This window comes from Elephantulus edwardii, unplaced genomic scaffold (assembly GCF_000299155.1).
Source record: "Elephantulus edwardii isolate Elephantulus edwardi_28Jun2011 unplaced genomic scaffold, EleEdw1.0 scaffold00022, whole genome shotgun sequence".
NCBI classification, from domain to species: Eukaryota; Metazoa; Chordata; class Mammalia; order Macroscelidea; family Macroscelididae; genus Elephantulus; species Elephantulus edwardii.
In genome coordinates, this window is record NW_006399772.1 from 8,350,898 (window position 1) to 8,376,743 (window position 25,846).

Genomic DNA, 25,846 nt, shown 5'->3' on the forward strand with positions numbered 1-25,846 from the left:
GAGAGAGGGAAGAAAATGTGCAACAGTGAAAGAACATTTTTTTTTCTTTTTCTCATCCTTTGGTTTTTTTTCTGCACAAGTTAGGGGTTTTTTTTGTTTTTTTTTTGCAAGTTAGGTTTTTTTAATCAAGAAAGGGTGTAAAGCAAGTAAACAGTCCGCCTAGAAGCATTTGCAGTGGACGATGGAGGGACCAGACTCGTCATAGTCCTGCTTGCTGATCCACATCTGCTGGAAGGTGGACAGGGAGGCCAGGATGGAGCCGCCGATCCACAAGGAGTATCTGCACTCAGGGGGAGTGATGATCTTGATCTTCATCGTGCTGGGGGCCAGCACTGTGATCTCCTTCTGCATCCTGTCGGCGATGCCTGGGTACATGGTAGTCCCGCCAGACAGCACTGTGTTGGCATAGAGGTCCTTGTGGATATCCACATCACACTTCATGATGGAGTTGAAGGTAGTTTCATGGATGCCACAAGACTCCATGCCCAGGAAGGAGGGCTGGAAGAGTGCCTCGGGGCAGCGGAAACACTCATTGCTGATGGTGATGACCGGCAGCTCAAAGCTCTTCTCCAAGGAGGATGAGGAACCCACCATGGCCATCTCTCCTGCTCCAAGTCCAGGGCAACGTTACAGAGTTTCTCCTTGATGTCACGCACAATTTTCCACTCAGCTGTGGTGGTGAAGCTGTAGCCTCACTCGGTAAGGATCTTCACGAGATGGTCCGTCAGGTCCTAGCCAGCCAGGTCCAGACATAGGATGGCATAGGGGAGGGCGTACCCCTCAGAGATGGGCACAGTGTGGATGACCCCATCGCCAGAATCCATCACAATGCCAGTGGTTCGGCCAGAGGCATACAGACACAGCACGGCCTGAATGGCGATGTATATGGCAGAGGTGTTGAGGATCTTGTCCTCTTCTCTGGGTTAGCCTTGGGGTTCAGGGGGGCCTCTGTCTGCAGCACAGGGTTCTCTTCAGGGGCCACACACAGTTTGTTGTAGAAGATGCGGTGCCAGATCTTCTCCGTGTTGTCCCAGTTGGTGACAATGCCGTGCTCAATGGGGTACTTGAGGGTCAGGATGCCACTCTTGCTCTGGGCTTCGTACCCCATGGAGGAGTCCTTCTGGCCCCTGCCCACCATCACGGCCTGGTGCCGAGGGTGCCCCACGGTGGAGGGGAAGACAGCCTGGAGGGTGTCGTCACCCGCGAAGCTAGCTTTGCACATGCAGGAGTGTTGTCGACCACGAGCGCAGTGATGTCATCAATCACGGTGAGCTAGGGTGGCAGGTGTGAACCGGCGGCGGTGACTGTGTGGTAACCCTAACCCTGTGCTCCGGGAAAGAAGAGGTCTCGGCTGTGCCTGCGCTATACACCGCAGGGTTTTATATCAAGGACAAACATTTTAAAAAACAAAAGAACCACCAAAAAAAGAGGCAATGATTCCTTGTGACCATCAATGAGAAAAATCAGTCAACTGGTTAGGATGATCTCTGCCAGATTTTTTTCAGTGTAAGAGGAGTCATTTCTTTCAAAAAGTAATTTCTTCTCTTCGCTCTTATTTATTATGTAATTCTTAATAAATCTTATATTGTATTTTTTATTTTTTTAATTGTATTTTTTTTCTTTTTATTTTTTATTTTTGTGTGAGTGTACTGTCAAATCAGATCTGACTGGTACAAGAGGAGATTGTTCCTCCTTCCCTGGCAGAGCATCTGGTGGATTCGAACCGTGTGCCTCTGGGATTGTGGTTGCAGCTCCTTGCCATTAGGCCACCAGAGCTCCCCTTATATTGTATTTTTAACGAATACTAATTGTAACTCCTATTCTGTAATTCTGTGGTTTGATATTTTTTAAAAATATGTGTTTATCCTGTTTTCCAGTGGCTGATTCTTGCCTACATCAATTTTTAGTTAAATTCACCAATTTTTTAATTTCCCTTCCACCTCCCCCTGCTCTCTTTATTTGATGTACCGACGAACTGGATCTGACTAGCACAGGAGTAGATTGTCCCTCCTCCAGCTGAGCATCTGGTGGATTCGAACCATGTGCCTTCGGGATTGCAGCACAGCTTCCCCTCTACCTTTTTAAAGGTCTAGGTTTCGAGCTAAACTTACAAAAAACATTTTTACACAGAGATTTTTTTTTAAATGCATGTTTAAGTGCAGTACTTTTTCATGTTTAAGTATTTCAGCTCCCTGGAATTTCTTTTTCCTTGGAAAGTGAGAGAGGAAGCCAATTTAATTTTTCTTCCAGATAGGATCCCAACATTCAGTGACAATTTCTCCTTCCATCTATCTTAAATGCTACTTCAAATACAGATTATGTAGTTTGTATTACTATCTGGTCTTACTAGATTTTTTTCCCCTATTCATGTGGATTATGAAATTGTTTTCATAGCTGTGTTTCTATTTCTATGAGAGCTGACCCTCTTCTACTAGTTATCTTTTTGAAAGTTTTATAGCAAGTTCCCTATCTTTTCTACGACTTTATGATTAGCCTGATTAAAAAATTCCAATGGTATGCTCATTAGAATCATTAGTGCTATTATTTATAAGCATTTTCAGTTAGAAAAGATCGTCATAGGTATCTAAAAACAGGGTTCATCATTCTTTTATTCAAATCATTTAGGTCTCTCTATAGGATTTAAAAATTTTCTTCCTAGAAACATTAATACATTTAAATAATAACTGAATTCCTAGGTATGTGACTTTTCTTTAAAACTAATTTCTCATTATAATTTCTAACTGGTAATTATTTGCACATTGATTTTTATATAGCCCCCCTCATAATTGGTCACATTAATTTTTATCATAATTTTCAATCAGCTTTGATTTGGTAGAAACCAAATTACCGTCTACCAAAAGTAAAAGTAATTTTGCCCCCTCCCTTCTAATTTTCACACCTCTTATCTCTTAATTTAGTCTATTTGCCCTAGCTAGGGAGCTCTGGTGGGCTAGCGGGAAGACGCTGCACTGCCATACCAATGGCATGCAAAAGGTTCAAATCCACCAGCTTCTCTGTGATGGATCGTGCAATTTATTGCCTCTGAAAACCCGCTGGAGAGTAGAGCTATGGGCTAGTTTTGACTCAGCACAACAATATATCCAAAAAACAGTAAGGAGCAGTGACAGTAATGCAGTTATTTTTATTGTGTTCCTGTCTCCAAATATAACACTTCTAATATTTTACTTCTGAGAAAGAAGCTGGATTTTCAATTTAGAGTTACTTATCTGTTATTCAACTATCCCGACTTTAGTAAAAGAAGTCATTTTTACTAGAAACCTTTTTTATGGCTAAACATAAACTCATTATTTGGACTTCAATCATTTGTTTAATCATTTATTTTATTTAACCAGTACCATTTTGGGTCCTTTGGATTGTTTTCAAAATTACAAATAACATGGCACAGTACACCTCAATGCACAAACATCTGTAATTTTTCTAAATTTCCTCTTTTTATTATTATTATTTTTTGTGCATGTACTGTCAAATCAGATCTGACTGGTACAGGAGGAAATTGTCCCTCCTTCTCCAGCAGAGCATCTGGTGGATTTGAACCGGGTACCTCTGGGATTGCAGTAGAGATTCTTGCCACTAGGCCACCAGAGCTCCCCAAAATTTCCTTTTTCTAAGTTTTCTTTGAAAATGTACCTCTTTGGAGAATGACCAGAAAAAAGGATTGGTGGTCTTCATTTTGCTGACGCCTAGGCTTCACTCTATGACTCCAGGCTCTGTCAGCATATTCAATGCCGATCCGAGCTCACTCCTGCCGGCTCATGCTGTTAGGAATCATATATCAGTTCTGCTTGGGAATACTCGCATTGGGCAGGTCTGAAGTGGGCACTGGCCCTGGGCCTGCACAAAAGATCAAGTTCTGGTTTAAAGTACCCACAAAACCCTGGACGAGTAACTAATTATGGAAGTCGTTCCAAGGAAGTAAGTGCTCTTTCTTGGCAAGCCTGCGAGGTCCCAACATCACATGAAAAAGAAAATTTACTCTCTCTGATTACAAATGAGGGTTCTGGTGAACTAGTGGTAAGAAGCTGCTCTGCAATACCAAGGGCATGCAGTTCAAATCCACTAGCTGCTCTGCAGGAAACAGATGAGCAATCTCCTCCTGTGCAATTTACTATCTCTGAAAACCCACCAAAGGGTCTGCTATGGGTCAGTTCCAATTATACGGCACATAACAACAACAAAATATTTTAAAATGAAGTAAATTGTTTATTGTTTACTTGGACAACATCAGATTGCCATGTGAACTCATGGAATTTTCTTTTCTGAAAATTTCCCCAAATATCCTGAAAACATTCAATCAATTCTTCTACATACTATTTAGCAACCTGTGTCTAAACCCAACGTCATCTAATTTACTATGTACAGAAGCAGCCTATGGTTCTTCAGAAAAAAAAATTGCCATTGCTCTATTAATTAATATAAAAAGTAGGAAAGTAGCCAGAGAAGTAGGGTAATGAGCAACGACTGTTTTCCATTTCTCTTCCAACGTCTATCCATCTGAAGGATCAAACACAATCCAGGATAAGTTCAAAAGGGGGGTAGAGCAGTTAAAATCCAACCATGAGCCACTGATGAAAAGAGTTCCTTCTTCAAATCTATGAGGACAATGGCAGAACCATTTGGCACAAATCAATCCAGGAGCCTTATCCCATGTTGTTAGGTGTTGCCTGAGAGATGATCCCACCCTAGAAACAACAGATCTGAACCCTGCTCTATTGTGTGCCATCTTTATCACCTGATACATTCAAGCCCACCGTTACTCATTGTGTCAGCAATCCACCTTGTTGGAAGTTTTCTCTTTTTTTGCTGACCTTCCACCTTTTCAAACATGATGCCCTTTTCCAAGGACTGGTCCCTCCTAACCACATGCCCAAAGCATGTGAGAAGTCTGACTATTGTGCTGCTTCGGTAGCACATATACTAAAATTGGAACGATACAGAGAAGAATAGCAAGGTCCCTGCGCAAGGACGACATGTAAATTCATGAAGCATTCCATATTTTTACAGCACTGAAACAGACGAGGGAGAGTACTGTATAAAAGGAATATATGATTAGGTATTACTGGCATGACAAGAATCCAGAGTAAGAGTTGCGTAGTAAAGTGGTCTGTGGGATGGACTGTATAACAATGAAAGAACTTTTCCCAAGAAAAAAGCGAACTGGCGGGGAGAGGGTGACAAGGAGCAAAATGTGCAACAATGAATGAATGGAAATCCAAGTTCTTTATAAACTTTCATTAACATATACCAAAAAAAGGAAGTCTGACCAATCTTGCTTCTAAGGAGCTCCCTGGCTGCACTTCTCCAAGATATGCTTGTTTACCTTTTGTCAGTCCCTGGAACATTCAGCACTCTTCTCCACAACTCAAAAGGATCAGTTCTTCTGTCAGCCTTATTCATTGTCCAACTTTCAGATTCATAGCAAGTGATTGGAAAAACTATGGCTTGAATGAGGCAGACTTTAGTCTTCAAACTGACATTTTTGCTCTTCAGCACTTTGGAGAGGTCCCTAATAGATGACTTTCCAAATGCAATACTCTTTTGATTTGCTGGCTGCTTGTGCCAAGGATGACTGTAGATCCAAGCAAGGTGAAATCACTGGCAATTTCTCTCTCTTCACCATCTATCACGCTTCCTATTATCCTAGTGGTGAAAATTTTTGTTTTCTTGATGTTAAGATGTTACCCATATTAAAGGCTGCAGCCTTTGATCCCTCAAGTCCTCCTCAGTTTCAGTGAGAAAGGTTGTAACATCTTCATAATGTAGGTTTGTTGATGAGCCTCCCTCCAACTCTGAAGCTAGATTCTTCTACAACTTCTTGAATGATTGATTCTGCATACAGATTGAACAGATACAGGGAAAGCATACAGCCCTGACACACACCTTTCCTGATTTTTACATCGGGCAGCATTGCCTTGCTCTGTTCGTACCACAGCTTCTTGGTCTAGGTCTAAGTTTCACAAGAGCACAGTTACGTGTTCTAGGATTTCCATCCTTTTCAATGTCAGCCATAATTTGTTATGATCCACACAGGGAGAGAATCTGGCTGACCTTATGTGACAGAATCCAGAAATCACAGGCTTAGTATGAATGTGGCAAACAAGCAAAGTACAATTCTTCTTTGGTTCACCACTGCTACAGAAAAGAAAATAATGGAGAGTCCTAAACAAAGAGTCAGACAACTGGCTGTCTGGAGAATATTCTGGAGACTGCTCCTTGGTAGTTCCATGGAGAGGCCATCTGCTCTTTTAACTGAGATAAAATCGACCATTTTAAAGTGTATAATTCCATAGTACTTTGTGTATTTACCATGTTATGCAATTGTCACCCTATCTAATTCCACATCATTCTCATTATCTTAAAAAAGCAGCCCCATATCCATAAAAAAGCTGGTTCCCATGCCTCTTTGTTCCAGTTACTAATCTGCTTCCTCCTTGACATTCACCAGTCTGTCTATGGGTTTGCCTGTGGTAGATATTGCTTATATAGGAAGTCTCTTAACTTATGACCCGTTCCATTCTTATGACTATCACACTGCAAGCTGCTTCTGGTCTAAGTTGAATACCTTAACACCCTCCTCCACATTTTATCATTATTGCCTTCTACTATTACTATCTTTATAAATCAATCTTTGTAGAGGTTGAAAATAATTATATCTGAGAATGTTATTATCAGCAAATTATACATTGCAACATGGTCTGAAAAATGTACCACTGATGGTAACAGTAGAGACTCTGGTGGGTAGGGAGCCGCACTGCCAATCCAAAGGCAGGTGGTGTGAATCTACCAGCAGCTCTGGGAGAGAATCACTGACAACACACTCCTATGCCCTTTACAACCTCTGAAAACCCACTGGAGGGTCAGCTACAAGCTGGTTCCAACTCAGCAGAAATGAGCTGAACTGAATTTAGTGATAAGATGTACTCAAAAACCAAGCAAAATGGACAGCGAAGAGAGCGTGGTTTGTCAGAACTCAAGCACATCCCAAGTTGGGGGTCTACCTCCAAATGGAATCAAATAATGTGACCTTTTATATGTAGTTTGTTTTCCTCATTTAGCGTATTTCAAGGCTGAGCTATGCTGTAGAATATATCAGAATATCACCCCTTTTTATAGCTGAATAATATTCCATCTCCCGTTCCTGAATACAGAACAGTTGTCTGCATACTACTAGCAGAGAAAAAAAAGCAAGAGCTGTCCTCAACACTGAACAGAAGGGGTGGAGTTGACAATATATTCATGAAGGTCTTTACAGTTTTAATTTTGATGGTCCTAGACCAAACTGTGATTGCAAGTTAAAAATCAAGCTCTGTGAATAACTTAGCAATAGGGATTATCTCACTTTTAAACAGGAGACAACTGCATGACTACCTCAGCATCAGGCTGCACAATAAGCCTTTATTTGCAAAGCCAGAGCAATACTGGCCCCGGTTCAGAAAGGAGATTGGCGGGAACAGGCAGGAAAAGAAACAAACCCTTCTGAATGAGACTGTTCCTGCTTGAGATCCTGTTAAAATTACTAGGTGACTTTAGAGACTTATATGAAGCTGAAAAGAAACACTGTTTACCCCCAGGACTGACACATTCAGCAATAATTAAAATCTCTGCAAGGCAGAATGGGCTTATCCTGTTCATCAGTTCTCACGGGAAAGGCCAATGGGCCGAGCCCCACAGCTCCACTGAGCAGACTCAGGGTGCAACCTGCATCCGTGAGATAAGTGCTCCGAGTGTTGAAAAGACCAGTGTTGAGGTGTTTAGTATGGTTTCACTAAGTCAACAGGAAGATGATAAAAGCAGCCAAGGTCTGTGAAGACACAGCAGTACCATGACCAAGTATGACACCTGCTGGCTGACCCAGGAGAGAAAGAAGTATCTTCAGACCTCAAATATTCAAATCATTGGTAAAAAAGAAAATAAAGCTAAGAAGTCATTTTTAACTCTCAAATGATCTCCCTTCCCTTCTCAATTTTCACAGGGTGCTGGGGAGGGTTATGAGGCATTAGAACAAAGTCAATAAACTGGTCCTACCTTCTTGCAGGGCAATTAAGCTTTGTTACCAGAAGAACCCATGTTCTCTTTAATTCAGTCCTTCTACTGCTATGTTTATTTTGGTGGTGTCACAAGACATGTACAAACATGACTGTCAAGAAATTGCTTATCATGGCATGAAATTGGAAATAATATTAACATTTTAAAAATATAACAATATTTGTTAAATTAACTTAGTTACATTTTTAACTAGCAATTACTAAAAAAGAACGAGATCTAGATTTTAAAATATTGCTAGGGAAAGAGGTATATACATGATATTATTATAAGACTTCCAATCTGGGCTCTACCACTACACCACTATATAACTATCCATGTTCCTCCAGTGTTCATAGGGTTTTCAAACGGCTATTATTTAAGACAGATGGCCAATTCTGCTTCCTCGTCTGTCTTAATCTTGAAGCTCTACTAAACCCAGTCCACCCTGGCTAACCCTTACAGCATTTGACACACCAGTGGAATAACTTTCAGTATCACGTTAACCCACAAGTTATCTTAGTACAGCAAACAGACAAGTGCTGTACCAATTATAAGACTAGTTTCTGTAAAAATTTGGCTTAAAAGTAGAAAGAAAGCTTCCTTCTCCCCAAAAGAAACCAAATTCTGAAACAAGGTCACCCCTGAGGGCACACAACCATAGCAGAACATTCACTTGCTACCTAGTTCCATCTGCCCTGAAAAGGACAAAAAAAAAACCCCAACCCTATTTTTTTTTAATTTATTTAGGAGGGACAGTTCAGAGAGCCAGTTGGAGCTCTTAGGAAGTGAATACTATGGTATTTTCAATAGTAAAGATCTCCCTGGGTCACACACACCCCCAGTATGGGAAAGCCTGAGCCCTCACTAGCCAGCCCTTCTCACCACCCTTCTCCCACACACCTTCAGCCTATTCTGATTTCTGCTCAGCACACTGGCCAGTTACCCACACAGGTAATTTCAAGCCTTTACACTCTTTCAAATTGCCCTCCTCACTCCTGTCCCCTTCCACTCAACACTTTTTGTCACAAGAACAAAAAGGAGCGCTGGGGGAAGCCATCAAGTGGGAACACCATCACCTTCAGGAACCTCCTCCTGCTTTCCTTCAAACACACACTCACACTGGCACCAGTCCCACTGTCCCTTTACAACCCCACCCACACTTTTAAAAAAGTATTTTTAATTTTTATTACTTTTAATGAAAATGTACAGAGATTTTGGATTTCCATTCATTCATTGTTGCACACACCTGCATTTCTTAATCTAGCCTCTGCATACATTCTTCCTTCCGTCTAGATTAAGATGAAACCCAAGATCCTCAATATATCCCACCTATACACCAAGACACATTCTTGCACGTTTCCACCACATTATGTCCTTGTCAGGTAGAGCATTGTACTACGCTAGGCAAATCCTTCCAATGTCTTCTCCTAAGTGGTTAGGAACAAACAACCCTAGACTATCCTTCAAGATATCCTACTAGGAAATCCTTGACTAAGCTTCACCCCATTGCCACTGAGTCGACTGTGACTCAGAGGGAGCCTCCACTGGCTTCCGAGGCTGTGAATCTTAATGAGAGGTGCTTAGTTTGAAGGTGCTAGCGGATCTGAACCTCTAGAGATGCAGAACTTTTGGGTAGAGGCATTCTTCTAAAGTCTAGACTTGTGGTTTCAAACAACAGGGATTTGTGTCCCCTCAGACCTGTAACAATGTCTGGAATCATGTTTGGTTGTTATAATTAAGTGGACATTACTGGTGTCCAGTGGGTAGAGACCATGGATGCTACATGTCATAGAGTGTACAGGACTAATTACTAATCACTCCTAGTTACCTGGTCCCAAAAGGCAGAGCTCTGCTGAGAAAACCTGATCTAGATTAAATTCCCATTAAAGCACCTCATTCTCTGTGAAATCCTTTTTTGACCTATCCCCTTCATCAAGCTCATACCTTGTGGTCAAATCTACTATAATACCCAAAACATACTTTAATTTTAGTGTTTACCTCACAGTGTGATCACTTCTGATTTACCTGACTGTCTACTCCATTAAATTGTGGGGACCTTAAAAACAGAGATTACCTTTTTCATCTCTATATCCTTAAAATGTAAGAGAGTTCACTTACTGACACTTTCATTTTAAATAAAAATATATATTACAGTTAATAACTAATGAAGATGGGAATAAAGAGAAGTTCATATCACCTTGACTCTAACATACGCAAACCAAAAACCAAACCCCACTGCTATTAAGGTGATTCTATTTCACAGCAACCCTACCAGACAGAGCAGAACTGCCCCACTAGGTTTCAAGAGAGGAAAACGTTTAGGAGCAGACTGTGGCATATGCCTCCTGAAGAGCAGCTGGTACTTTTGAACCACCAAGCTTTCGCTGAGCAGCCCGAGGCTTGAGTGACTGTGCCCACAAGGCTCCTGTCTAACACAACATTTTTTAAAACTTGCACAAACAATGAATGCTTTCTATTAAAAGAGAAAGAGAGGGAGAGAGAGTATACAAGTAAACAAGAAAAAATAATAATAATTTTCTAATAGGCAGAGATATCACTAAAGGAAACAGAGGCAAACTCCACAAAGTAAATCTGAGAACACTGACAGGCAGTGCCAGGAATCTGACTAGAAAAGCCCCGACAGGGCCACTCTACTTACTTGAGCACAGCAATCTCCTGAACAGTTATAGCCCTTTTATCTTTGGTTCCCATATAGGAGAATATGTTTGGCTTCACTCTGATAAAACAGAAACAAAACCATCACAGGTCATATCATAAAGAAACTACAGTTCTTCTAATTTATATCTAAAAATAAACATACACAGCTCACAGAAGAATAATGAGAAATAAAGAAAAACTTTAGAAAACTTATTGAGGAAAACGTACACCTGAACAAGTCCCTTCTTAGTGTGGGACATAGGACATTAGTGGCTGTTAATCAGTAGCTAACACTGATTAGGGACTCGGCTGGCCAGTAACAAAAACCAGCGGCTACTATATTTTCTGTTGATTATATGCAACAAATCAGATTATATAAAACTATGAGAGCAAGGAAAATGTCTTGTTAGATATATAATATAAAACTCTGAAAAATTCACACCTTCCAATTTTTGGAAAGCCAGTCAACGGCGTGGCATTTTCTTTACTCTTGCTAAGTACAGGAACACTGGTGGTGTAGTCTAGTACACAAAGCATTGTACTGATAACTAAAAGGTTGTTGGCTTGGATCCTTGGGAGACAGATGGGCATTCTCCTCCCATAAAGATGGAATGCCAACAGAAGGTCCCTATGAGGCAGAATCACCTGGATAAAAATGGGTTTTGAGGGAGCTCTGGTGGCCTAGTGGCAAGACACTGCACTGCAATCCCAGAGGTATGCGGTTCAAATCCACCAGATGCTCTGCTGGAGAAGGAGGGGGCAATCTCCTCCTGTACCAGTCAGATCTGATTTGACTGTACACGTAAAAAATAATACAATAAAAATAAAGAAAAAATATCATTAAAAAATGGGTTTTGGTGGTTTATTGCTTTGGAGAAGGAACCTTGGTGGTGCCAAGGTTAAAGAGCTTGGCTGCTAATGGATGGGGTGGTGGTCTATGAGCTGGCATTGACTTTATTGATTTGTATGAAAAATGCTTTCCAAGGCTGTAACCTTAACAAAAGGGGACTGCCACATTTTCCTGGGGCAAAGGTGCTGATAGTCTTGAACCACCAACCTCTGAGTCAGCAGCCTAGTTCTTTAACCACTATCCAACCAACTCTTCTTCTGCTTTGTTCCAAAAAGCCAGAGGTTCAAACAGAGATCTGGACCATTTTGACATGAACATATAAAGAACTTAATAAACTAGTACTTTATACCCTTGACTGTTCCATTTGCACAGGAAGACACCAGGACTTCCTTCCCTGCCCATCTGTCAGAATTGCCCGCTTTCCTAGGCTTACAGACAGGCTGGCCACTGTGATCATGCTCTCCTAGGGAGTTAGCAACTAGAATAAAATAAACGGTTATTTAATTGGCTACTATTTCACTTCTTGAAGTTGAGTCTGATTTCCACTGGGAAGTAAACTTCCACAGCATACAGACTTGATGGGATATCTAGGGCTATCTCTGTTAAAAATAACCAAGAAAATGCTTCAGCACCTTGCCTCTTTAGAGACACAACTTCTGCTATATTCTTATGAGAAAATCTGACTGGCTTTCAATCCAATCCATCTCTAGAAATCAAGCACTGTCAAGTTTAGTAAAGCAGATTTCTGTAACCAAATTGAAGCATCAGCTTTAAAGGAACAAAGCTAACGCGACTTTTAGCTAGGTGTACTGGGAATGCTCAATTGCCTGTGAATTTTTTACATAAGATTTTCATCTTGAATTACTGGCAATATGCATGAGGATTAAAAGAATTATCTCCTAGGGAGCTCTGGTGGCCTAGTGGCAAGAAGCTGCACTGCAATCCCAGAGGTAAGCAGTTCAAATCTACCAGATGCTCTGCTGGAGAAGAAGGGGCAATCTCCTCCTGTACCAGTCAGATCTGATTTGACGGTACACACAAAAAAATAATAAAATAAAGAGTTATCTACTGCCTCAGAGAACATTCTCTAGAAGGTAAGCTTGCTTTTTCTGTGCTCCTGTTCTTTTTTTATTAGCATGGCAAGAAAAGAATAAACTCCAGTATTCTGATTTTCTATCAGCACAAAACCAAGTAACTCACCTTAGATATTTGGACAGCACGTTAATAGCATCCATGGTGTCCTTGTTTTCCTTGTATAATACAAAGTGGCAGTAATTTCCCCTAGATTTCGGCCAAGAATGTTTTCTTGGATCTTAAAAATAAATAAATAAATAAATAAATAAAAATAGTATGTACCCAAATGAAAATAGCTTTTCCTTATGAAATTCTACAAACTCATTTTCTGGTATAGAACCTGCTAGTGAAAAGTTGGATATAACATGAAGGTTAAATAATGGTTGCAAATGTGTGAATTCTAGGTCTTTAGCTTTGCAAGCCTGGGTACTTACTGAATACTTCTCTTTCTACATTTAAAAGCAAAAGCTGAAATGCTGTTGTGAAAAATGCCTAAAACTAAGCGGTGACCTTCTGATAGGAAGGCTACAGAGGAGACACTCAGTTCCCAGTGGTGGGACCTCACGGTAGAGGACTAGCTCTCCAGCACACAGGAAGTTCAAAGGGAAACAGCAGTGACATCACAAACTACAATCCTTGTCGTAGGTCCAGTTAGGCATTCAGAACAAGGCTTGTGAAGAACTGCGGCAGTGACACCTGTCGATTGTTCAAAGGCCACTTATTCATGACAGCTTAGCTAAAACAGAATTACAAAACGCCTCTCTGACAGGAGAGCAGCTGGTAGTTAAGACTTGATTATCATTCCCGAGAAAAAAGAAACTTTAAAAATTGAGCTCAGTTCTTTCGAGCTAGTGTTACCTCAAATTGTTCATCTCCTTTGGAAACTGAATAGACATTTCATGACCTTAGAGAAGTCGCTCTGAACAACACTCCTAATTAAACAATTCTATTATACCATCACCTAGAAATGTGTATAAAAACAAAGATTTGGCTTTCAGCTTCCCAAACAATGTCTTGAAAAATCCACTTTGGGAAAAATTATGTTGGCTACAAACAACTGCACGCACTCCATAGATCAGGTACAATGACAGTTACGAGGCTCGTGAGACCATCAAATATCCAGACTGTCGACTGTGGCCGCTTTTTTTTTTTTTTAAAATTTAGGTTGTTTATTTTTCATTTCAATGAACATCTACAGAGATTTTGGCATTCCATTCATTCATTGTTGTGTGGCCACTTTTTGAATGACTTGTCTAATTCACTCGACTGCTGTAACTACATGAAAGAAAACAGGGGAAAAAAATACTTCATGTACTTCCTAGAAAGAATGTTCTTTTAAAAACGCTCCTTCATCTCTGTCCTTAAACAATACTTTATCATAAATTCATGATATCTTCTTTTCAGACTTAGACAGTCCTCATACCAAAGCTACACGTACTTTCTCCAGACAAAGGCATGATTTGGTAGGTTAGTGGATTAAGCTAAATGTAAAGAACGATGGAGTCAACGTGCCATCTAGGAAAACTCTCACTGCAAATGTATGCCTAGCAAATTTCTTTTCCTTCTGATAACTATGAATGTGGTCTTTTGCCTTCGACAAAAAAGTACTACAAGCTCTTGGTGTGAATTCCTCACAACTCACCCTCAGGAGACTGTGCATATGAATACCAGGTTCTCCTTCCTTCCTGCTCACTATGAACTGAGCGAAACTGTCTCCACTTATCACTTGCAACAAAATCATTGGCATTTCATTTTAACTACATGAAACGCCAACCGCTCTTACCTGTTGCAGTTCTGACCTCTGTCCAAATGCACAGCGTTTAAAGAGCACAAGAGAGCAGTGTTTAATTTTTTAAGAATTAAATAGCATATTAAAGTGCTTTAGAGGTGAACATGCAAATGGTCGCATGGTAAGTTTATGCTGAGGACGTTTGTCGCACCTGGAAGTCATGTGATGGGTTAACAGCCATTTAGACATTTAACAATGGAATGTTAACAGGGCAAACAGTGAACATGTCAAAAACTCACCTACAGGTACAAGCCTCTCTGTTGCAATCCCTTCACAAAGAGCTTTTAGTTCAATCTCAAACCTGCTGTCTGTACCCTTGGTCTGTACACAGCACAAGGCTTAAGACAGAATACAAAGCACTTACTCATCTAGAGATGTACCTTTGTAGTTATGGGTGAATATACACAGCTATTTTGTCACAAATGTTATTTGTAATTCTCCTTGATGGTGAGACTATCTTATTTTGCATTATCTTTTTTTTTTCGTTGCAGCTTGATACTTCTTTATTCTGGTAATGGTGCTCTGCATTCTCTTTTTCTGTGTTGCATGAATTTTCTCTTTGAGAATAATAGTATCTCATTTGAAAAATTCTGAACAGTTAATACAGAAAATATTGTTTTAAGATGGAAAATTCTTGTGAAGACATTTATCTTTTGAAGGCAATGTTCTGAACCTTGGGTCATTTTTTTAACACATCATCCGTAAGGAAAAGTCATTTTTGTGATAATGGGGAGGGGGAGACTGAACATGGATGAGGCATTAGCTATTACAAAACTACTGTTACTTTTGTTGGACATTACATAGGTTTGATGTTTTGTATCTCATCTGTTACATACTGAAATGTTTATAAGTGCAACGATGTGATGTGTAGAATTTGCTTTAAAACACTGTAGTAAGAAAGAAAAAAGGAGAGGAGGGATCAAATAAAATCAACAGAAAGTCATTAAAAATGAAGTTGGTACATGGGTACAGAGGTCTTTAAAATGCTATGTATCCCGTCTGCATGCAGGTTTTAAAATGTCCATAAGAAAAATTTAAAATACACTGTGATAAAAATTGAAGTGTAGGGGGAGCGCTGGTGGCCTAGTGACAAGGAGCTGCAACTGCAATCCCAGAGGCGCACAGTTCGAATCCACCAGATGCTCTCTGCCAGGGAAGGAGGGACAATCTTCTCCTGTACCAGTCAGATCTGATTTGACGGTACACGCACACAAAAATAATAAAATTTTAAAAAAAAAACTTTAAAAAAAAATTGAAGTGTAACACCATTTTCTTTTAATCCTTTAGCACACTCACCATTAACTATAAAGGCAAGAAATAAATACAGCTCCAAGTCTGAAAAACGAAATGCTATTCCTTAAACCATGAGAGCAGAGTTATGCGTTCTGGTGCACAGCATGCATCCTGTATCCACATACCCAAGCACTGAGCACGCAGGCCACAATCACCTCCACGAAAAACACATACAGGCACCACGTTTCTACAAGAACTCAATACACAGAAAAGCAAGTGTTGATTACTTGGGAATATTTTGAATGAAAAAAAAAATCACTGGGTCTCAATTTATTTTGGGAGATTTAGTTGATTGTATAAAACTCCAATTTCTAATAATACTAAACAGCCTATAGTCAACTTTACAACTCAAAAGTGAATTCAAGCTACTCTTTAGACATTTCTTTTAGACATTCTCATCTACAATAAGAATGCAAAAAAATTCTCACGCTTGGCTAATAATATACATTAAGCTCACAGTTCTTCTATCTGAAAAGTCAAACTTTACTAGGGCCCCTCCCTTCACCATGCTGCCTTTCCTTATCTTTCTCTTCACGGTTTATGTGAAAAACTGAGTCTACTCTGACTCATGTGTGTCAAGGGAGAATTGTTCTCCACAAGGTTTCAACAGCTGGTTTTTCAGAAGTAGGTAGATAAGACAGATTGCCTCTGGGTGGACACAAACCTCTAACCTTTTGGCTAGCAGCTGAATGCATTAACTGTTTGTACCACTCAGAGATTCTGTATTTGAAAATGAAGCCTGTATTTACTACCTGCACATCTCACCTATATTGCATAAATTGGTTTCCAACCTCAACATTTCATTCAAACTGCTCTCTCAAAGAAAAGACATCAACAATTTTCATGTGCTAATGTACAAAGATGATGTTAATCATAGAACAGAGTTCAGGTCTTTTGTGCTAAGCTTACTCTGAGTCATATTCGACGTGACAACACTTAACCACTGCTAAATGAGACCAGTGCTGTTACATCTGGAGGAACATTCTTTCACTTTGCACATTACTCTTTGTCAATGTGCTGTATGAGGTAACTTGGGTTCACTATGAAGCTGAACCTTGTGCCATGGGAATATCAAATACCAGAATGGTTTCCCACTGTGGACAGTGTTTAGTCGAATTCCCAGTTATTAAACAGGTTGGGAAACAGGAGTGGCATCCACTTTCTAAACCACATGCCTCTGGAAACTCTATGAACTTGGAGAAACAATGATAGCTATTCAAAGGCATTAGGTCTTTTGTTCGTAGAATCACTATGAGTCAACTGCAACTTGACGGCAATCATCAACAACAACAACAAATTGAGGGACCAGGTAGCTGGTCACTATGAGCTGGAACTGAAAGAATCAGTTTTTTGTAAAAAGTTTGACTTCTCGTCCTGCTGAACCTCTGCAGCATTTATCACAGTGGACCACACAGGCTACTGGAAGCCTCTTTCCCCAGGGACACCTGCCTTGTCCATGGAGTCCCTGGTGTCTTCCTCCTGAGTCTCAGGAGATCGATCCCAAGACCCAGGTGCACCTCCTGGGAGCCGTTCATTTCAGGATCAGGAAGAATTACAATACATCACATGGAGAAATTTTTACTTGAATCTTTGGAAAGATTTTAAAGGCACGTTGAATGTATAGTACCTCAAACAGTATATTAACTTGAGGGGAGAAATAGCTCACTTCACGTGCCTATAAAAATTTTAAAGAAACTGTTTAATGAAAAAACAACAACAACAACAAAACCCAGAAAATGGGCCATATGGCAGGAAGCGGTTTGGCTATTAAGCACCAAAGTTGCAGATGAAGGCATATATTAGAAGTCTAGTACCCCTCATCTAAGTGAGGAGAAAGGGTGGGTACATTAAGTGTCTACCTTGGCCTGAAAATGCTATTAATTCTCCTTCCTGCAGGTCACAAAACTAGTGTTCTCCCAAAGTAATGAGCATATCCAAGAAGCCCTCAATTAAAGAAATAGTTTTTGCCTTTTCCAATCTGCTTCCTCATGATCGCACTAAACAGAACAAAGCTGTCTTTCTGTTATCCCTGGTGGCTGGCCACATGACACTAATCATGGTAGGTTACCTCTCTATAAAGAACACCTCTTCAACTTCCTTTTCCAAGCTACACTCGAGAATTAAGGGGAACATGATAAGGTTTGTATGTAACAAAACAAATTTCCTCCTAGACACCTAGAAGAGTTACTAGCTATATTCTAGTCTTGGGGGGACGGAGAAAAATAGTCCTTTTCTACTGGGCTTCATTCTCTCAAGGGAACCTGGCTGCGGAAGCTGCTAAGCTAATTTTTCATACATGACCTAGAAATTAAAGAAACATCTATTACCCCAGTCATTAGCTTCTGGATAGAGAAGTGATTAACAGCTCCTGCCCCAAGCAGTTCTGTAGCACGTCATCTCACTCTTCCCAGCTGCTCGAGGGCTCTCCCTCTATTACCATCATTCAGACGTGCCAGTTTGACTAGATTCTTTTCACAGGCATAACTAAACCTTTTCTCATTTCTCTAGAACACACAGTTACAAACAATTAAAGCTTCATGCATTCTCAGAATGATCTTTTAATTTAACCTACAAGAAGACTGACAAAGTACTAATGGTTCAAACCATTTTTTGGTTAGACAGTCTCAATTTTGTTCTAACAAATATATCCTGAGGCAACTGAGTCTTCATTGGTAGGGAAGGAAGGTGAGGATATTTTTTTCCTACTATAATTTTTATTATGATTTTCTCTGCTGATCTGACAAGTAAAAGGAAAAACTGCCTAATTTTCCTTAAGGTTATAAGCAAAGAGACATTTTCATGGCTGTAGAAAACAGAATGGAATATAAATATCAAAGTGATTCAATGACAGCCCACCAGTTTCAAGCAAATGATACACAACGAGATGGACTTAGGTGAAGGGGTGGGTATGTGCCATGCCTTTTATGTGTGAGTGAAGAAGATGCTTATGAGAAGAAGCAGAAAAGATGTTGCTGGGATGGGTGGCAGGCATATGTCCGTTCATCTGAAAGCTTTCATTCCCCTATTAAGAACACAAAATGACCAACAGCCCTGCTACTTTCTATGAACTGCCACCACATCTGTTCCACTCTTCAGGGAACATATTACATCCTGAAAATATTCTCTTAGGCAGCTCTATCATTTCCATAAATCCTGACTCCTATAAAAGACTTACCGTCTCAAACCAGATGGACAGTCTCTGCTGGCAACTGAGAGGAAAATCATTTACCTTCTACGACAAAACTGATCTTCTCCTCTGAAAAGAGCAGCCCTTGACGACCAGCAAGGAGGAGTAGGGTTGGCCCCACCCCCACTTCCAGGGAAGAGCCTGGCCCGCCACGCACTTACTAGCTAAAGCCTTCTTTCCAGCTGCATGGTAGGCTACGATATACTTCTTCCCCTCTCTATCCTCTGTTTTTGTCTCTAATCCTGGAAATAGAGATTTAATAGCTTGATGGATGACGGTTCTTTTCTCTTTGGTGTCCTCTATGACCTGATAAAACAAAAATAGTGACAACATGAATGGAACAACCAATACATAGGGTACTAATACTGGTGAATTATTAAACACTACCTATCTTATTCTCTATGCAAAAAAAAAGGTAGTATCAATCTTGGAATGCTAACAGGGATGAGAAGAGAGGGAGAGGGGGGGTAAAAAGGAATAAAAAGATTAAGCCGGGTGAGGAGAATGGCAATGTACAGTGAAGATTTGATTGGAGACTCTAATTAATATTATAAAATGAAATGCTAAGGGAGCTCTGGTGGCCTAGTGGCAAAGAAGCTGCCCTGCAAACTCAAAGGTACATGGTTCGAATCCACCAGATGCTCTGCTAGAGAAGGAGGGGCAATCTTCTCCTGTGCCGGTTGGATCCGATTCAACAGTACACAACAAGAAAAAAAAAAACACAAAAAAAAACCACCCAAAAAAATCCAAAATGCCTATGAATGATTGAATGAAGTGCAGTATGCTTTGTAAACATTCACTCAAACTTAAAGAAATTAATTTTTTAAGAAACCAAAAGTTTGAGCCATCCATTTCAGGAATACAACTGGTACTTCCATAGTATTATAAATTCTAACAGACAGTATGTCAAGAAGTATGTAGCAGACCCCACAGGAAGGCACTGCACATCCTTCATGTTATCCTTTTAATATCCCTAGCGCACCACTGCTATGATATTTATTTATAGTGGGGGAAAGTGAGGCTTTGAGAAGTTAGGACTATACAGCTGGAGGGTGGCAGAGCTATGTTTGAAATCCAGGCTGTCAGACCCTCGAGCCATCAATCAGATCATGCCTTTCAAGATCCCTGATGGAAAACCTAACGAAAGCTGGGTCTTTGGTATGTCCGTAACACAACTCCTCCACACAGTCCAATGTATGTCTGCCTCATACTAAATTCTACAAGACATGTAATTAGTTTATACTGAGTCCTAGCACATTTGTTCAATTAAAAAAAGCATTAAAAAATAAAAACTTATTCAAAGGTCTCATAAAAAGTTTACAGAATCCTGCAGGGCCTCCACAAGAAAAAGACTGATAACCCAATTACAAAACAGGCAAAAGACATGGAAAGACTTCACGAAGGAAGATATATGGATGGCCAACAGATATATGAAAAAAATGCTCAAAATCACTGGCAATAAGAGAGTTGCAAATCAAAACAATGAAATACCATCTCACTCCAGTAGCAGTGGCAAAGTTTAACAGGACAGCAAGTATTAAATGTTGGAGAGGATGTGGCAAGATAGGAACTCTGATACATTGCTGGTGGGATTGTAAAATGATCCAACCATTCTGGAAGGGAGTTTGGTGTTTCCCCAAAAAGTTGAACACACAAATCCCATAAGACCCAGCTATTCCACTGCTTAGAATATATCCCAAGAAAATGAGAACTGAGGCACAAACAGAGACTTGTACACCAATGTTCATAGCAGGGTTAGTCACAATCACAAGAACATGGAAACAGCACAAATGTCCAACCACAATAGAATGGATTGAGAAATTATGGTACATTCACATGGAATACTATGCAGCATGCAGGAGCAATAATTTTGTAAATTACTACCTAACTTGGGAGGGTCTAGGGAGCATTATGTTAAACAACTCAATCCCATAAGGACAAATGCTGTATAAGACCATTACTGTAGAATGTGTATGAGGATCCAAGGGAGGGGAGGGGGTGCACAGGGCTGAATATGGGGGGACTGGAGTGGGTGGGGAGGTAGTTAATCATAAGGTCTCACAATCTGATGAGTGGAAGAAGGGGTGAGTAAAGCAAACAGGAAAGATCTGGTATGAAAAATAATGTACACAAACTTAAGTAAGTAAACCAGTTAATTAAAATTTTACTTAAATAAATAAAAACTTATTCATTCCACAGTCTTTGTGTATGTTTCATATTAAGAAATATATTGCCTCTTGACTCAACAATCATAAAAGCATATGCCAATTTTAAGTCATTTAAACTATGACTTTTCTTAAAATGGAAGAAAAAATATCCCTAAACCACCAAAAACACCTTTTCTCAAAATACCACTGCTGCCACCTATAAGCTGAAAAACACTGATATATGTTATATTGTTGTTATTAGGTGCTGTTGAGTCAGAACCATCTCACAGCTCACCCTCCAGCAGATTTTCCGAGGCTGTAAATTGCACAGGAAGAGACTGCCCATTTCTCCTGTGGAGCAGCTGGTAGATTCAAATCACGTGCCGTGGGTTGGCAGCACCACTCCTTACCACTCTGTTGTTGTTGTCTACCACAGAGTGGGAACCCACTCACAGCTGACTCTCAGCCAGGTTTTCAGAGGTAGTAATCACACGGGAGGAGATTGCCCATCCTTCTTCCACAAAGTGGCCTTGAACTGCATGACTTTGGGATTGCAGAGCAGTTTCTTGCCACCAGGCTACCAGAGCTCCCTAAGTCACCATAAAGCCCACACCCAATAAGAAAGATCAAGAAAGTTAACAGGCATCCTGGCAGCTCAATGGTTAAAGCAGTCAGCTGCTAACTGAAAGGTCAGCAGTTTGAACTCAGCAGCTGTTCCAGGGGAGAAAGACGTGGCAGCCTGTTTCTATAAAGATTTACAGCTGTGGAAATGCTACGGGGCAGTTCTACTCTATCCCGTTGGGCTGCAATGAGATGGAATCAACTTGGAGGGAGCAGAAAGAGACTGGAGGCAAATAATGAATTCTGAAAAGTTGCAGTCAACTCATTCACTAGAAGGGACGGAATATAGACTTTTCAGACAATCAAAAATCAAGTGCTTTACATTACCGTACAAAACGGAATTAACATTGCTACAGCTACTCCGCCTAGCACTGCTCTCATCCACCACTGCAACTACTCGCCACAGGTGACAAATGAGCACTTAAACTGTGACCTAATTCAGATGCATCACTATATAATGTAACACTGGATGTCAAAGACTTTGTGGGAGGGGAAACCTCATTTTAAAAATACTGGTTACTCATCAAAACTGCGTTTTAGCTGCTTTATGGTAAATAAGATACACTATGAAAATATACTTCATCTGTTTCTTCTTCCTTTCTTTAATGTGGCTACTAGAAAATTTAAAATTATATACATGACTTGTATTATAATTCTACTGGACAGCATTAATCCAGAAGAAAACTTTCATAACTAAAAGTTTTTTTAAAGGCACTTACTATCCTGTATCTTAGGGAGCTCTGGGGGCGTAGTGGTAAGAAGCTGTGTTGCAATCACAAAGGCACATGGTTTGGCAAGCTCTGGTGGCCTAGTGGCAGGAAACTGCACTGCAATCCCAGAGGTGTGTGGTTCAAATCCACCAGATGCTCTACTGAAGAAGGAGGAACAATCGCCTCCTGTGCCTGTCAGACCCAATTTGACGGTATACACATAAAATAAATAAATAAAAATTTAAAAAAAAAAAAAAGGCACATGGTTCGAATCCACCAGCTCTTCCACAGGAGAAGGAGGGCAAACTCCTTCCGCGCAATTTACTGCTTTGAAACTCACTGGAGGGTCATCTATAGGTCGGCTCTGACTTGGTGGCACACTAACAACAACATTCTGTATCTTAGCTGGGCTCTCAAGCTGGACGCTGGCTGTTCACAGAGACACCTTGTACCTCCCTTGGCTAGGCCTTCCCTCTCCCACAGGACAAATCTGCCACCCCTCTTAGAATCAGACCACCAGCTAGCGAGCAGGAGGCTTTGCAGACGTATGACTGCTACTCTACAATTCCAAACAAAAGGCATCTTTATTAAATATTTTTTTTTTAAAAAATACATAACTTCTTTTTAACCATTGTTTATCTGAACACTGGCATTCTTTCTAGATCAAATATGGTGAGGTCATCCTTCTGTCAGACACTGTGATTTTTTAAAGTTACTTATTTGTATTCACTTTTAAAAAAAAGGTCAAAACCCTAAAAAAAAAACCCAATCCACAAAAAAAACCCTCCCTTACATAATTTTGTACTATTTACCTCAATAGCAACACTGGTTTCCTTATTTTTAAAAAGCTGGAGCTCTTCCAAGCGCTGCTTTTCTTCGGCTGTCAAAACGGTAAATACCTCTTCGGAGGGATCCTTTAAAACAACCAGGAAAACTCTCAGTGAGTCACACACAGGATCTGAGGCTGTTAAAGTTCTATCATAAAGTTCTACGATCTCTAGGAAATGTAGGCAATGCTAGCTTTACACTGAAGGTGCCTTCTGTCTTCTACCTCATCATCCACCGGAACAGACAAGTCATCCAAGTGGCTGATCCGTCCATCTTTTCCTATTTCATGAACAACAAAGTCAGAGTACCTAATGGAAAGAAAACGCAAACGTTCAGAGGACTAAAAAAAAAAAAATTCAATGCCATTGTCTTTGATTGGTAAACAAATGCTGAGCCCTACTTTGGCTAAGGCTTCATAGCAGAGCTTAACAAAAAGGCCCTCTGAGCTTTTAGGGTATTCTTCTGAAGAAATGCATATATAAAAGTTTATTGTCTATAGATCATCCATACTATTATAAATCATACAATATGTCAAGTTGTTAATGAAATCAGAATCTAGCAATTCAGAAATCAGGAGTCTACTATGTACTATGCTGATGCTTAATTTTATGTTAAATACTTTATACACATTCTTTAAAAGGCTTTCAACAGCCACAAGGTAGAATTATGATATATTTTTGGGATGAGAATTAAGTAACTACATGAATAAAGTAGCTACACTGGGATTCATACACAGGTTTACCTGGCTCCAAAGACAACCTTCTTTCTACTGTATGATGTAATATATTTAGAAAGCTGAATATTATAAAGCTAATTCAGAAGAGAACCTGAAAATACCTAAAATGTTTTCTTTTTAAAGACATTAACAGAACTCATCTTAAATATAAGTAAGGCATATCACTTGGAAATAGTTTCTATTATCACTCAAACAGTTGTTGGAAAGGGTTTTCCCTTGATAAAAATTGACCCTTTTTGTGTTGAAGATATTGAAACATTCAAATCCATTTGCTCAGTCAGCTCTCCTTTGTTCTATTCCACTGAGACCATCAAGAGAAATAACCTCAGAAGACAGAAAGCTAAATGGAAGCCTCTATTACTGATTTCTTTTCTAAAGAAAAGAATTCATATAGCTAATACAAACCTATGCATAAATTCTACATACCTCTCTTTCAAGATGCCTGAGAAACCTTGATGGGAACTGACAAACTTGGTGATGCCTACATCAAGTTCTGTGAGTCCATGCTTCATCATGTCTGCAAAGCTTTCCACTTCCTCCTCTTCCTCAGCTTCCTCGGAAAGGCCATCGTCCTCCTCTTCCTCATCCTCCAGCAGAGCGTCAGAATTGTCCTTACCATCCCCCGCACTTACAGCTTCCGGTGCCGCAGGCACGCTCTCAGCGCTGGGCACGGAGTCACCTTCTAGCCCGTCCTGACCTTTGCGAAGGCAGCATTCTGAGACTTTCTGCCTTTTTACCTCCTCTCCAGGAGCCAGACTGTCATTATCTTCCACAGCAAGGGACCCACGTTTCAGCGACACACCAGTCATTCCTGTGGTTTCCATCCTTAAGGCTCCAAGAAAACATTTATGAGAACCTTTTAGGAAAGGGAAAAAGGGAGTGAAAAATAAGAAAATAAAAAAGTTGAAGATTATAAAGAAATAGACTCTGGTGGTGGTGTCTGTGGGGAATTGTGGTTAATTCCCAAGGCAGCACCTCTCTGGCAGTTTGACTCTATCAGTGGCTCTGCAGAAAAAAAGATGGGCAATCTCCTCTTATGACTGACTGACTGATGGTCTCAGAAACACACAGGAGAGTCGGCTGAGTTTTGACACAACAGCAATGCATTTGAGTCTGATAAAGAAATTGGTTTCATAACCAACAGAGATACAGTAACTTTATTTATCACTGAGTCAATTCTAACTCAAAACCCTGTAAGAGAAGGACGGAGCTGTGAAGGTACAATCCACAGGGAATTTTGGTGCCAAATCCAAAGGCCGCACCTTTCTGCCCATTCACACCCATCAGCTGCTCTGAAGGAGAAAGATGGGCCATCACCTATGCTCTTTGCAATCTCAAAAACTCACTGGATGTTCAGCTGAGTCAGTTCCAACTTGATGGCAACGAGCTATAAAACAGAGCAGAAATGCCCTACAAGGCTTTCAGGGCTGAGTAACTATCACATTCCCCCCCCCCCCCCCCCCCGTGAAGCATCTAGTGGGTCTGAATAGCTAACCTTTCAGGAAGCAGCCAAGTGCTGTCCATAGAGCCCTAAAAATCATCTATTTAAGTAAGTGCTCCAGACACTGCCATGCAGTTTTGGTAGGACAGAAAACTGTTCAATACATGTGCATGCAATTTGACAGTACGCATCAAAGGCATCAAAAATATGTATGGCTGGCGGGGAGTAAAGAGGAAAATGTGCAACAATGAGTAAAAATCCAACTCTTCTGTAAGCTTTTGTTAAAATCACAATAAAAAAATTTTTTTTTAGTGGCCTAGTGTCAAGAAGCTGCATTGCAATCTCAGAGGTATGCTGTTTGAATCCACCAGATGCTCTACTGGAGAAGGAGGGACAATCTCCTCCCATACCAGTCAAATTCGAGTTGATGGTACACACACACACACACACACAAAATTTAAAAAAATAA

General features: G+C 40.3%; 1 protein-coding gene across 1 annotated transcript in view; it reads right to left on the reverse strand.

Moving 5' to 3' along the window:
• The window catches only part of PUS7 (pseudouridylate synthase 7 homolog (S. cerevisiae)), a 51,986-nt gene extending 27,200 nt beyond the window's left edge, over window positions 1-24,786 (reverse strand). Inside the window, exons 1-6 of the mRNA XM_006882617.1 lie at window positions 24,363-24,786; window positions 23,424-23,508; window positions 23,185-23,286; window positions 19,056-19,200; window positions 12,752-12,863; window positions 10,703-10,780 (exon numbers count right to left, since the gene is read on the reverse strand). Coding sequence (XP_006882679.1) covers window positions 10,703-10,780; window positions 12,752-12,863; window positions 19,056-19,200; window positions 23,185-23,286; window positions 23,424-23,508; window positions 24,363-24,760 — 920 coding nt within the window. The 5' untranslated portion in view covers window positions 24,761-24,786. The remainder of the gene's footprint in view (window positions 1-10,702; window positions 10,781-12,751; window positions 12,864-19,055; window positions 19,201-23,184; window positions 23,287-23,423; window positions 23,509-24,362) is intronic.
• Between the last annotated feature and the right edge of the window lie 1,060 nt (window positions 24,787-25,846).